Source organism: Phocoena phocoena, chromosome 10, assembly GCF_963924675.1.
Source record: "Phocoena phocoena chromosome 10, mPhoPho1.1, whole genome shotgun sequence".
NCBI classification, from domain to species: domain Eukaryota; kingdom Metazoa; phylum Chordata; class Mammalia; order Artiodactyla; family Phocoenidae; genus Phocoena; species Phocoena phocoena.
This window is the reverse complement of record NC_089228.1, coordinates 67906616-67922105: the sequence shown is the minus strand read 5'-3', so window position 1 is coordinate 67922105 and position 15490 is coordinate 67906616. Positions and strand designations below refer to the sequence as shown.

Below are 15490 nucleotides of genomic sequence, written 5' to 3'. Positions count from 1 at the left end.
TATTTTAAGGTACATTATCTTTACTTCCCCGTTGACTATGAAGAAAGAAAGGGTAGATATTATCACACGGGCCCCTGAAGGATGAGAACCTAGGTCTCCTGTACCTCTCAAATCATTCAGCTTTCATTACAAGCAACAACTTTCCTAGAAATAAGTCTCTAAGATTAAGCCTGCTCAAAGATAGAGGCAAAAGTTCTCAGAACATGCGAGAAGACGACCCACCTCCTCATTTAAATTTATTGTGGCTGAATGATGGCCTATGAGAGAAAGATGTGATAAAGCGATAATTGGGGATACAAATACACACCCACACATCTTGGATTTAACTAGGGTCTCTGCTGTGTTAAAAAATAATTTACTAGAATTTTACTAGAAGAAATAGCCTTCAGGACAGGGGGTGGGGTGGGATTAAAAAAGAAAAAGAAAAAAGAAAAAAAAGAAATAGTCTCCAGGGAGCTTTTAACTTCATTGTCTGGCTGGGTTTCCTTGAGTGTGTCAAAGAGAAAGAGGACCTGAAAACTGTCAGTCCCACAGTTATGTTCTATTTGCCTCAATTCTCAGAGAATAAGGAAGAGGGCAGACCTATATATATACTCAGAAGCAATGGGCCCCAGAAACCAGAAGAAGGCCATCAATCATTCAATTTCAGGACAATATTTAATCAATAAGGACCTTCTCACAGAACAGAGAATCCAACACCAAACCCCTACATATACCAGCTTCCAATATAAGAAAAAAATCTCTGATGTAAGTTAATTTTCCACTTAGTAATGGACTGCTTAGAGGTAAGAAGATTGCTCATCTTCTGATCCAAAATAGAGCAGAGGAGACGCCAGAAAAGGTCCAAGTGGAAACTGTCATTTCAACAAAGTAGGGGAGGGTTTCGGGGTTTTAGGAGAAGTACATGCATGAAAGGAAAAATATCTTGACTTACTTTTTGGTGAGCCGAGGGTCCAAAGGAGGGTGCTGTGCTCCATACACGGGCTGGATGCTAAAAGCAAGGAAAAAAGGAAGAAGCAAGTTGTCAGGAAAGTAAATATGTTGGGTGAGTACCACCTGAATCACAACATTGGAAGGGACTTTGAGAAGCAGGTTGCCTCCAAGAACAACTATACCCAAGCCAAAGGATAGCACCCTACTCTTTAAAACAAAAATGTTCATCTTCCCTGGTGAGGTTTCAGTGCCCTACGTAACTGACTGTCAGGAAGTTCTATCTGTAAAGAAGGCAGCACGGAAAGGCTTTAGAGTTGGAGAGAACAGAGTTCAAATGCCAGTTGTGGCATCTACTACCTCTATAAACTTGCATTAAATTACCTGACCACTTTGAATATGCTTTCTCATCTATAAAATTGGAATATCACCTACCCCGAAGGACCACTTGGACTACAAGACAGTGAAGGAACACCACAAATCAAGAGTAGAGTGACCCACGGGACTCTCACACACTGCTGGTAGGGGTATAAAGAGATACGACCACTTCAAAAATGTTTGGCTGTATCTAGGACGAACAAAATATGCATACCCTAAGATCCAGTCTTTTCACTCCCAAATATGTATCTTTAGAGAAATATATAGATATGTGCATCAAGAGATACATATAAAAGTGTCCATAGCATTATGGATCCTTTTAGCCCCAAACTAGAAACAACCCAAGTGTCTATCAACAGAGAAATAAACTGTCATGTGTTCACATAATAGAATACTTTACAGCAACGTAAATAAATGGAGTAAGGCTGAAAGTAATGTGAATGGATCTTACCAATGTCATGTTGAGCAAAAAAGCAAAGAATAAAAGAGTAGATACTACATAATTATATATATATATATATATATATATATATATATATATACACACTTCAGAAACTGACAAAAATGATTTCTATTGTTTAGGGATGCATCCATAGTAGTAACACTATAAAGAAAGCAAGGACTGATTAACATAAAAGGACGTGGTTATCACTGAGGGGAAGGAAGGAGATGTGAGAGAGAATAGACACAGGGGGATTCTGGGGTGTTCACTTTGAGATTATTTATCAAGTATTATACCAAACAATTGTTTCATGTACTTTTCTGTAGTAGTGCACAGTTTTTTAAAAAAAAGAAAAAAAGAGTGACCTGAAAATAATTGTTTATCAATCCAAACTGCTAAGTACAAAGGTGACAGAAAAACATGTTTCAATATGTAAGAACTCAGGGAATATGGTCTCCCTGACTCCTTCCTGAAGAAACTACTAGAGGAAAAACTTCTATTAATAATGAAATAAATGGAGAAACTATAGCAAAAGGACTGATGGAGAGCATTTAATTGATTTTACCTTAAGCCTGAGTCTTAAATTTGAGGCTTTATGGTTGCAGAAGAGAATGTAAAAATAATGTAATTGGCAAATGTTAAAGTGGGATGGAGGAAAAAGTAGATTGAAATAAGTAGACTGATTTCCTCATCTTTTACTGACAAGGCTCAAAAGATATTTAAAGCTGATAGCTCAAGTAATATAGGTATAAGTATGTTTCAAGATATAAAATAAAACTAAGAAAAATAATATAATCAACTGAAAGCAAGTGAGGAGGAGGCAGGAAATATAACTACTAATTTTATCATTACTCATGGCAGGGAGTCAATAGATATTGTCTGAAGAAATATGGTAAAAAGTTATACGCAATCACTAGAATAAAAAGATAAACCTTTCAAATCATCAGAATATACACACGCACACCCACCGCCCAAAGCAAGTACTGTCCTGATAGTGAAAGATTTTTTTAAAAGAAAATATTAAAAATAGAACTAAAACCAAATATATCAGTCTTTCCAATAAATATAAAGGGGCTGAACTTTCCTATTAAAAGAAAAAGGATTATTGTCAATGGGGCTGGTTAAATAAATTACAGTACATCTGTTAAAAAGAATTAGGCAGTTCTACATCCACTGACATGAAACATTCATTGAAAAAAGATGCAGAGGCTCTTCCCTGGTGGTGCAGTGGTTGAGAATCTGCCTGCCTATGCAGGGGACATGGGTCGGAACCCTGGTCCGGGAAGATCCCACATGCCGTGGAGCAACTAAGCCCGGGCACCACAACTACTGAGCCTGTGCTCTAGAGCCTGTGAGCCACAACTACTGAGCCCATGAGCCACAACTACTGAGCCCATGTGCCACAACTACTGAAGCCCACGCACCCTAGAGCCTGTGCTCCACAACAAGAGAAGACACTGCAATGAGAAGCCCGCGCACCACAATGAAGAGTAGCCCTCGCTCTCCGCAGCTAGAGAAAGCCCGCATACAGCAACGAAGACTCAATACAGCCAAAAATAAATAAATAAATTTATTTTAAAGAAAAAAGATGCAGAATTATATGCACAATAATACCTCCATTTTTGTAAAAATCTTTAAAATAAAATATATCCACAATTATATATGATCATGTCTATGTATTTATAGTGTATCTCTGAAAGAACACGTAAGACACCAGTAGCAGTGGTATGGAAGTGGAATGATGACTGGAGGGCCCTGTGACAGAGACTTAGTTTTCAGTGCAAACCTTTTTGTACCTTTCTGAATTAGTATTGTGTACATTATCACCTTTTTAAGAAATAAATTAAGCAATCTTAAGAGGGTTGGGAGGTTTAAATGGGATAATGTGTAAAAAGCCCTTCAGCACAATTTCTGCAGGTAGTAACACTAGCAAGTAGTGAGGTGAACGCTGCCTGGCACACACTCAGTGCTTAAGAAATGTTGGTTTTCTTCATCCTTCCAATTTTTGTAATTTATTCCTTACCTAACATTTAGAAAATAGAACAAGTTTACCAAGTACCTACTTTGACATAACAGATGTGATCCTAAAGTTGCTTTTAAATAAAAATGTAGCCAATTCACATTGATTTCTACTGATTCCAAAGGGAATATTCTTTTTTTTTTAAAAAAAAATACTCATTGGAGTATAACTGCTTTACAATGGTGTGTTAGCTTCTGCTGTATAACAAAGTGAATCAGCTATACATATACATATATCCCCATATCTCCTCCCTCTTGCGTCTCCCTCCCACCCTCCCTGTCCCACCCCTCTAGGTGGTCACACAGCATGGAGCTGATCTCCCTGTGCTATGCAGCTGCTTCCCACTAGCTATCTATTTTACATTTGGTAGTATATATAAATCCATGCCACTCTCTCACTTCCTCCCAGCTTACCCTTCCCCCTCCCCTTGTTCTCAAGTCCATTCCCTATGTCTTCGTCTTTATTGTGTTAGCACACGGTATTTGTTTTTCTCTTTCTGACTAACTTCACTCTGTATGACAAACTCTAGGTCCATCCACCTCAGTACAAATAACTCAATTTCGTTCTCTTTTATGGCTTAGTAATATTCCATCTTTTTTATCCATTCATCTGTCGATGGACACTTACGTTGCTTCCATGTCCTGACTATTGTAAATAGAGCCGCAATGAACATTGTGGTACACGATTCTTTTTGAATTATGGTTTTCTCAGGGTATATGCCCAGTAGTGGGATTGCTGGGTTGTATGGTAGTTCTATTTTTAGTTTTTTAAGGAACCTACATACTGTTCTCCACAGTGGCTGTATCAATTTACATTCCCACCAACAGTGCAAGAGTTTCCCAAAGGGAATATTCTTGTGTACAATCTTTAGTTATGACTATGTCCCTGACTTTTTTAGTTGTAAGAATCCCTACTCCCTAAACTTCTCTGGAAGGTTAAGTAATTTGTAAATTAACCATCACATGCAGGACCACAGAAATACACACAGTACTACTTGAATGTATTTATAGAGTATCCTAGGCAGAGGAAAAGAAGAGAGAAAATACGAGGGATTAAAGAATACAGGAAAGTTTGGCTTAGAGAGAGAAAGCTTAGACAAAACAAAAAGCACAAACAAACTAGAAAACCCAAAGGGACATTGATTTCTACTTTAATGTTTGCAAATACTCTGAGTACACCTGAACTCTCCAAGTCCATAAGCTTCTATGTTAGTAAGATATAAAGATCAGAGAATAAACTTTGCAGGAAGATTTCAGTGGGTAAGTTGGGTTGGGTGACTGAGTAGAAAAATATGAGAGAATCCTTAGGTTCTCTCCATAAATGAGTATTACCACCTGCCAGTAATCCATGCAGAAAAAAAAAATCCTAATTGTGCAGGTTTAAAGGCCAAAGGCATCAATTACCATCCAAAGACTAAACGAAGACAGACAGAAAGATCCTGGTGATTAAGGTGCTCAATTTCCTGGCATGTATAATTCACCTATCAACCTGTACCATCCACTCCTCCCAAACCCAAACTCAACTCTAGAGCAGGCTGGTCTCCACTCCACCTTCCAAAAACACCTTAAATACTAAACTGGGCTCTTCGGCCTACTCCATTTTCAAAATCTTATCTGTCCTAAAAAATTCCTTCAAATTCTACACCCACTGCCTCATAAGACCTTCTCTGAGCATCCACTAACCCATTCCTTCTCTGATTCCCTAAAATGCAGACATCAGGGCTTATATTGCTTTAAAAAAAATAAGCTATTTTTTAAAATAAACTAGATTTAGACCATAATATAGGGTACACCCAGGTAGGTTCTTAACACCTACATAAGAAATAAGACATTATTGGACTTCCCTGGCGGTTCAGTGGTTAAGACTCTGCGCTTCCAATGCAGGGGATGTGGGTTTGATCCCTGGTCAGGGAACTAAGGTCCCACATGCTGCGCGGCACAGCCAAAAAAAAGAAAAGAAATAAGACACTATGGAGTTGAAACCCCAGCACAACCCTTCCTAGGAAACCATTTTATTGAATCTGGCATTTTTCACCCTCATTTTTGTTTCTACATTTTCTATGTATGTATCCCTAAACAATATATAGTGTTGCTTTGCATGTTTTAAAGACTTTATATAAATGACATCATAGTGTATTTATGACTTACTTTGACGCTAAATCATAAATGCTACTTTAAATACTACTTAATTTCATGGCTTGGCTGGCTGATTTCTCCAACACAAATTTAAGAAACATTTGCTCTACCACAAATGTAAAAGGCAATTAATTCACATTTTCAAACACAAAGAAAAGTACAGAGAAACATATAACATCCACGTACCCATCACTCTGACTTAACAAATATTAACACTTGTCACACTTCTGTTTTTTTTGTTTTTTTTTTTTTTTTGTGGTACGTGGGCCTCTCACTGTCGTGGCCTCTCCCGTTGTGGAGCACAGGCTCCGGACGCACAGGCCCAGCGGCCATGGCTCACGGGCCCAGCCGCTCCGCGGCACGTGGGATCCTCCCGGACCGGGGCACGAACCCATGTCCCCTGCATCGGCAGGCGGACTCCCAACCACTGCGCCACCAGGGAAGCCCCACACTTCTGTTTTTAAGAAAATAAAGCGTTAGAGAGACTTCTGAAGTCCCAGTTGCAGTCCCCAGCCCTGCATTCCCCTGCCTCCCCAAGAGATAATCACTATCCTGAAGTGGGTACAAAATCCTTCCCACCTGCTTTTATACTCTTACATATATTCATGTATCCATAAACAACATATAATATCTTTTTTATGTTTTAAAACTTTACATAAAAGACTGCATGTACATATCGGTCTACATCTTGCTTTTCTCACTCAACAATGTGTTTTTACCCAGCTCTGCTTTTAAGTTTTTCTGATTACAGAAGTAACATATGTTAAGTGGAAAAACTGGAAAGGCAGTAATATGCAGCATCCTCACCAGGGGAAGCTGTGCTGCCAAGGAGTTTTTCAGCTTCTACTGAGCAGTGGTGGCACCATGTCTTTTTCTGTAGTCCCCTCACCACCTGGCAGAGCATGACACACACCAGCAGGCACTTAACAATCCTTAGTGAGTCAAGGCTGGAACTATACAAAACCCAGGCCTCTGTTTAAGCTGACTCCTGTCTAGCTAGACCTAAAAACAAGAGGCAATCACACTGCCTCTCAGAAAAATCACACTGCACACACAGAGAAAAGAATGCCACGGGCTGTACTACAACAAAGACAAAATGAAGCAAAAATCTCAGTCAATCTCCGTTGTTCTCGTCAAAAAACCAACGCCAAAGGATGTATTGGCATAGCTGGTTCACGTAGTCGGAACGGTGCAAAAAGCTTGGCAGGAAAAACATCAACAGGTGTTTGTTCAGCACTGACAGAGGAGCTAAAGCAAACATGGGAACAGAGCTATCCAATTTAAAGCCAAACATGCTGGCAATCAATGCAGGGTCACACACTCACTTGATGGAAGTCTTCCAGAACTGGCTGTTTCAGGGATAATTCAGTATCTCCTAGTCACTGACTTTATCAATAAAGCATTTCCAAGCTAAGAATAGGTAGTAATGTACCTGCCCAGATAGGCTGGGACCATTACGCCGAGTCTACTATCAGATTCATTAGTGTTATGAAAAATGACCAAATGACAGAGACGGTTTCAGTTAAAAATCCATGGGCTCCTAAGTAATTCGAGTGATTAGACACTTTTCTCAGCTTCACTGAATGTTCAAAGAGCTCCCTGGCTTTCACAATAAACACTTTTGCTTAAAAAGAGGGAGAAGCCCTCCCCAGAAGGGTTGGAAATAAGAACATGGGAAATGAGCCAGGCTTTGGCTCACATTTGTCTCTCCTACTCCAAGTCTCATCCGCATCTTTTCAATGGCAGCGTCCACACGCTTGGACTGGATGAGGTGCTTGGACAGACGGTGTCTAAATCTTCGCAGAGACTGAGGGAAGGGGGAAGCAGTAGCAGAGTGTGGATCAGAAGTCAAGAAATTTAGAGTGTCCTTTGGGGCAAAGTCACTTTCCCCCTCTGGCCTCAGTTTCCTCACTGGCAGTGCTCTTAGGGTGGAATTCTAACATTCTACAATTTCGTGACACTCAGATGTTCAGTGGGGCCAGTGATTCACTGCTTTCAAAAGCACAAGATGGAAAAAGCCACTTCTGGCGCGCCCCCCGCCCCAAATCTACTTTTTTTTTTTTTTTTTTTTTTTTTTTTTTTCCAAATCTACTCTTACCTGTAAATCATGCTTTTGTGAGTGACAGAGCAAAAGAGAAATATCCAGTGACACGAGTTGGAGTTGGCAAGTTTAACATTCAACGTCAGAACTGGTAAGAGCCTCAGAGCTCACTTAATCCAGACTTCTCATTTCATAGATAAGAAAACTGAGCATGGAGTAGTTAGTACGTTGTCCAAAAATGTGGCTTTTTCTGAGGATAGGACACCACAATCTTACCTGACCACCCAAGCCAGAAACCTGAAGGTGACATCTCTTTGGCACCTCCTTCTCCCTCACTCCCCAAATCCAATGATTTACCAAGTCCTGTAGATATTCCCAAACATGTCCTTTATTGCCATTGCCCTAGTCCAAACCCTCTTAACCTCTCCCTCTACTAACTGCAGTAGCCTCCTAACTACAGCTGACTTGAACAACGGGGATTAGGGGTACCGACTCCACTCACAGGAGGGAGACCAGTTAGGAAGGTATAGCAGTGGTCCAGGCAAGAGAGGACTCAGTCTGATCCTGGTAGTAGGGGGAGAAGTGGTGAGAACAGCTCATATTCAGGATATATTGTGACAAGCCAACACAGGACTTGCTAATGAATTGGATGTGGCAGGAAGATAAAGAGAAGGATGAAAGACATTAGGATTTTTGGTCTGAGGAACTTGGTCAATGGGCCATTAAGTGAGATGGACAGAATACCTTTGCAGGAGTGGGCAGATGTGGAAATCAAGAGTTCTGCTTGGATGTGTTACGTGAGAGATGCTATTAGACAGCAAAACAGAGATGCATTAACTGTACAGTATCCAGGGACTTCCCTGGCAGTCCAGTGGTTAAGACTCTGCACTTCTACTGCAGGGGGCACAGGTTCGAACCCTAGTCGGGGAACTAAGATCCCACATGCCTCGTGGTGTGGTCAAAAAAAAAAAAAATTGTTCAGTATCCATACGGCAAAAGCATCCAGCACTAGAAATCAGGTTTCTTTCAGGCTAATTCAGGGTTATTTTTCTCAATGGTTCTCAAAGTGCAGCTCCCAGATTAGCAGTAGCGGTATCCTTTGGGAACTTCTTAGAAGCTCAACTTCTCAGGTTCCACCTCAGACCTACTGAATTAGAAACTCTGGAAGTGGGCTTCCCTAGTGGCGCAGTAGTTAAGAATCTGTCTGCCAATGCAGGAGACATGGGTTCGAGGACTGGTCTGGGAAGATCCCACATGCTGCGGAGCAACTAAGCCCGTGAGCCACAGCTACTGAGCCTGTGCTCTAGAGTCTTTGAGCCATGGCTACTGAAGCCCGCATCCCTAGGGCCTGTGCTCTGCAACAAGAGAAGCCACCGCAATGAGAAGCCCGCGCACCACAATGAACAAACACGCAATGCAGCCAAAAATTAATTAATTAATTAATTTTTTAAAAATGAAACTCTAGAAGTGGGGCCTGGCAATCTGTGTTTTAACGAGCCTTCCAGGTGACTCATTACAGTTTGAGAACCACTGCTCAAAATCATACTCTTCATCGCTAACGAACACCTGACAGCCAGAGACCCTGCATTAGGCTTCTCTGTGCCTCCGTAAACCCTCTGCCTATTTAACAATAGGTGGTATTTTTTTCCACCCAGGACTCACTGGGGGCTCCAAACACACCACTGATCAAAGTTTTTCAATTCCAGTTTCAGAAACTAGAGCAACTAGGAGAAACAAATAAAAATAGGAGCTACTGTAATCACAACTATCATTTTCATAATGGCTAATATTAGTGAGTACCTTCTACGTACTTTCTATGCATTATCTCATTTAATCCTCATAACAGCCTTATAAGGTAGTCTGTCCCCATTTTACAGATGAGGAAACTAAGGCACAAAGAGGTTAAGTAACTGCCCAAGGTCACACAGTTAGAAAGTGGCAGAGCTGGGATTCGAAACCAGGCAGTCAGGTTCCAGAGCTTGCATTCTTTTTTGTTTTTTCTCCTTTTTTGGAGATATAATTGACATATAACATTGTGTAAGTTTAAGATGTACGTTCTGTTGGTTCAGTACATTTACAGTCGCCCTCCGAAGTTTGATCCACGGTTGGTTGAATCTGCGGATGGATGTGGAACCCACGGATATTGAGGGCCAACCATACTGCCATTTCATATAAAGGACTTGAGCATCTGCAGATTTTGGTATCTGAGGGGGTCCTGGAACCAATCCCCCCCAGACACTGAGGGCTGACTGTACTGCAATGTGATTACCACTGTCGCATTGGCTAACACCTCTATCATGTCACATAATTATCATTTCTTCTTTGTGGTTAGAACAATTAAGATCTAGTCTCTTAGCTACTTTGAAGTTTATAATACAGTGTTGTTGACTATAATCACTATGCTGTCCATTAACTCTCCAGAACTTATTTATCTACTAGTTTCAAGTTTCCAGAGTCTGTATTCTTAACCACATGGTACATACTACGTCCTGTCTTCCTAGGCATCCACACAAGGACCATTTGATGTATTAAGTACATGGGGCTCTTATGAATAACTGAAAGAACTTAAAAAAGATGTTTAATTCCATCAAATTACCATATGACCCAGCAATTCCACTTCTACATATACTCAAAAGAATAGAAAACATACTTTCACACAAAAACCTGCACATGAATTTCATAGCATTATTCATAATAGCCAAAAAGTAGAAACAACCCTAATGTCCATCAACTAATGAATGGATAAACAAAATGAGGTACTTCCATACAAGGAATATTATTTAGCCATTAAAGGAATGAAATACTGATACACGCCACAACATGAATGAGCCTTGAAAACATTACACTTAATAAAAGAAACCACGCACAAAAGGCCTCATATCACATTATTCCATTTATATGAAATGTTCAGAATAGGTAAATCCATAGAAACAGAAAGATTAGTGGTTGCCAGGGGCCAGAGGGAGGAAGGGATGGGGAGTGACTACAAATGGCTATGATGTTTCTTTTCGGAGTGATGAAAATGTTCTGAAATTGGTGGTGATGGCTGCACAAAACCATTTATACTCTAGATGAATATACTGAATACCACTGAATTATACACTTTAAAAGGGTGAATTTTTATGATATGTGAATTATCTCAATAAAGCTATTATTTTACAAAAGGATGTTGTTGTTGTTTTTGCGGTACGCGGGCCTCTCACTGTTGTGGCCTCTCCCGTTGCGGAGCACAGGCTCCGGACGCGCAGGCTCAGCAGCCATGGTTCACGGGCCCAGCCGCTCCGCGGCATGTGGGATCTTCCTGGGCCGGGGCACGAACCCATGTCCCCTGCCTCGGCAGGCGGCCTCTCAACCACTGCGCCACCAGGGAAGCCCCAAAAGGATGTTTAATTCATTTTGAACTTGAGGCTATTTTACTACATAAAACTCCTATTTGTTGTAATTAAGGTTGCTGGATCATGATCAAAGAAACTGAAAGTAATCTGCCATCTCTTTGAATTTTTACCTTTCAATTTGCAAAGAGTAAACTAGTTTCACTTCTAGGTTGCCATGGACGTAGACACAGTTATCTGTGTCATTTCCCCAACCAGAGAAAGTTTTTCTTCAGTATGACTGAAAGAGCACAAATGCAAATGTTCTGTTCTTGAGGAAATGTCCTAATATTTTCCTTAAATCAAAGCACATTCTACCTAAAAGTACTTTAGTTTTCTCCCATAACCAGGGGCTCCTGGGGCTTCCCTGCTAAAAGCACACAGCTGAACAATGTTTCTCTTCAACAAGCAAGGTACTACTATGAATTTTGGCAACATTTTAATGCCTTAAGATAAACAATGAAAATAAATACCTAGCACTGGAGTAAGGATCAGAGAAACATTCTTTTAAATGTTTACTTTCTCTAATAATAACAGTAATACTAATAACTACTATTTATCAAGCAACTATAATGCGCTAAATAAACACTGTCCTAGGTTCTTTACAAATACGGTGTTTAATTCAGTCCTCACAGGAACCTTTAAGAAAGTATTTTTATCCTCATTTCACAGATAAGGAAACTGAGGCCTAAAGAGAGTAAGTAAATCATTTGCCCTTGATCACATAGATAACAGCCCCATAATAATCCAAGTCTTTCAGAACTCAAATGTTCTCTCTTCTATTCCTGTATATTCCTCTTCAAAATGAAAAAGGAAGCCAGAAACTTGAAGAAACTGAAAAGACTGCTCTTCCTATCTCACAAAAGTAGTGCTTTGCAAAAAAGATGACTGTTTCTACAATCCAAAAGAGGAAATATGAAAACAAAAATTGTTAATAACAACCAGCAGTCAGTAGGCACAAAATACTTTGCCATGTCCCACATCTCAAACACTGCTTCCTGATTTATCAGTTTTCCCATAGGTTCTGATTGTAACCTTCAGATGTCAAAATTTAATGATCTCACCATGGAAATCCCCAGAGAACAGCAGTTAGCGAGACTGGAGAGCTCCCTAGACCAGGAAGGAAAAAGAATCAGTTGGCAGGAAGTGGTGCCTATCTAAAAACATAGAAGTCTTTAGCATTAATATTAACACTGGGATTCCACAGCACTTTAACCTGAAGCTATTTCTGCATTACCTTGTATTACTTAAAGCTGATCCCCAGATGTCTAACAAGATCCTAAATAAAATAAGACTGCTGCATAACAACCACCGACCCTCATTTCTCTCTTGCTATTTTAAAAAAAAAAACCCACAGGTTTAAAGGATTATCCCTGAATCAATCAATAAGGAAGGGTAGCACGTGGGGCACAACCAAACATGAATTTCATTATCAAGTAGACTGTGGCTGTCAGAAATCTTAAATTTAAGACTGTAATATACACTCCTTTTACTCCTTAGGACTACCCCCAAACAGATTTAAACTATAAACCAACAGTAGACTGACGAATGTACAATTGCTAAGAGACTCAACATATACCAAAAAGGGGGTGATGGTGGGAGTGGAGAGTAACTTAGAAAGTCTGTTCTCCTACTAAACAATTTAATGCAAGAAGTACATTACCAGGCAGAGGGGAAGAGGTCACTTGGGGTTGAACAAATCCTTAGAAAACGCTAAAGAAATATTCTCAATTCTAGGTCACCCTGTAATAATTCCTAACGGGAAAGGGCCAACTCAAGATAAAGTAAGGTCGAGCTTAAGAATTTTCCTCACTTTTCTTGTCCCCCCGCAGACGCTCCCACCAGAACTTTTTTGGGAGTCCAGGAGAAAAATTCGTACGTGCAGAGCTGGGGGAGCGACGGAAGGGGCCATCCTCGTGCAAACAACTACCTGTGCGCGGTGGAGACCCCCCTCCCCCCACGAAGGAGTTCTGTTTAAAGTGAAAAGCAGCTCTGGGGATGGCCTTCCAAACCCAGGGCCGACACTGATTATTCACCCAATTCAACTGTCCCCTATGCCCGTACTCCGGCCACCTCCCGGCCGAGGGCAGCCCCTCCAGAGCCCTACGCCCCCAGTCCCGGGTCTGCTCCCACACCCAGCCACCTCCAAAGCTCGGTGCCCGCTCCTTTGCCTGACAGCTGTCCTCCCGCCACCAGGCAGCCCCAGCTCCCTCCGCCCAGGTTCCCCAAACCAGCCTTCTTGAGTCGCTGACGCCCCAGGCCCGCGGGATTTAGGGTTTAGGATCTGGAAGGGTTTGGTCCAATCCCCTCTTCTCAGCGTCCTAGGCTCACCTCCCCGGTAGCTTGGCGCTCCTCTTCCAAAACTGCTTGCTGTTCTCGGCGGCCATTGCTCCGGCCCGGGGAAGGCCCTGTAGGCTGGCCAGGGGGGTACCCAGCGAGATGCCCCCAGGACCCCGCAATCGCAGGGCCAGCCCAGGCCGCTTCCCCGCTGCCGGTCACCCTCTCCCAGCTCCCGGGGGCGCCATCTTGGATGTGGGCACCCTCCCACCCAGCGCCGCTGCCATTGGTGGGCTGCGCAGGCTGTGGTCAGACAGACCAATCGGGAGCTGGAATCCTGCAGGCCGCTGAAGCCGAACGGTAACGTCAGGGGCTGGGCACACAGGTGAACCGGACAGGCGGAGCTTGGACGAGCCGGGAGGCGGGGCTGAAAGTTCCTTAACCCAGGCAGGAGAAGAAGCAGGTAAAGAAAGGGACCTATGGGAAGGAGGAGAGGGTGCTGTTTTCTTTGGGGGGTAATGAGGTTCCTGAGTCTAATATTTTCTGGAAAGAGAGAGCATGTATATTTATATACATAAATCTTTGACCTAAAAATAAAGGCCCATGTGTTGGTTGCAGCCCATTTTTAACATCTCCCAACTCAACGACACTCGTTATTACCTTCTCCTCTCCCCCGTTCCGTTCGGACCCTGATATATTTTAATCTGTGGAGGAAGATCGATACTGACCCGATGGCCCAGAGTTGCTAACTGTTCAACACGTGAGTAACGGTTGGTTCACAAGAGCCTCGCTCTCCTCAGGTAATTGATCACTATTAAAGGACTTGTGCTGGAGGTGAAATTCAAATGATCAAATCTCTGTTTCAACCAATAACTGTCACTTTCAGACTATGAGAACCCAGATGCTGACAAACTGTTTAGGAAATATTCTTATTTTATCTATCCAGTTCAGACTACAAAGTAACATTTCTTGAGAGGACATAGCGCATCTCCAAGGCATGAATCACAAAGATTAAGTATGTACCCTCAAACACCCTTAATGTCCCTTATTAATCAATTATATATCCTTTGCCCTTGAATTTATTTTCAACCTAGTTTTGACTCAGAATGAGATTTAATATTAGCATTTTGAATCCTTTTAATGTCTTGTCGGTGTTTTTTGCTCTTTTTGAGTTTCTGTGGTTGTATACCACAGTGACTGAGGTGGGGCCGGGCGGGGGGTGGGGGTGGGGCAGGGAGCACACCCTAGTCCAGTGTAGTTTTTGTCCCAACGAAGGACTGATGAGATAGGCTGATCGTTCTCCAACGCCACTCCTGGTTACTGCTAGCACAGTCCTTCCACACACTGGAAGGTCTAAAGGACCTTCTGGGCTTCCCTGGTGGCACAGTGGTTGAGAGTCCGCCTGCCGATGCAGGGGATGGGGGTTCGTGCCCCGGTCCGGGAAGATCCCACATGCCGCGGAGCGGCTGGGCCCGTGAACCATGGCCGCTGAGCCTGCGCGTCCGGAGCCTGTGCTCCGCAACGGGAGAGGCCACAGCAGTGAGAGGCCCGCGTACCGAAAAATTAAAAAAAAATTAAAAAATAAAGGACCTTCTTTTATATGCCCTCTGATGGCCCCTTTCTACACAGAAATACCTCCATTTTCAAGCTTCTTTTGTCCCCTGATTTTACAATCATGAGATTGTATGAAAAGGGCTATTTTAATTTTCTCTGAATTTCTCATCTTTTTATAGACTTTCATCTTATCTTGTCTCAGATGGTCACCTTTATGGGCATTTGCTCCATCAAACAAAAACTGCTCTATCCTTTTAATCCTTTAAGCTGCCTTTCTTTGGCTCTTTTTCTTAGGATGCGGTGGCTAGCACTGAGATCCAAAAGGGATTTCCTGAGGTTTTT

General features: G+C 42.0%; 1 protein-coding gene across 1 annotated transcript in view; it reads right to left on the bottom strand.

Moving 5' to 3' along the window:
* The window catches only part of TBC1D22B (TBC1 domain family member 22B), a 64047-nt gene extending 50242 nt beyond the window's left edge, over window positions 1-13805 (bottom strand). Inside the window, exons 1-2 of the mRNA XM_065885072.1 lie at window positions 13649-13805; window positions 935-991 (exon numbers count right to left, since the gene is read on the bottom strand). Of these exons, the coding sequence (XP_065741144.1) occupies window positions 935-991; window positions 13649-13704 (113 nt within the window). The 5' untranslated portion in view covers window positions 13705-13805. The remainder of the gene's footprint in view (window positions 1-934; window positions 992-13648) is intronic.
* Window positions 13806-15490: the final 1685 nt, after the last annotated feature.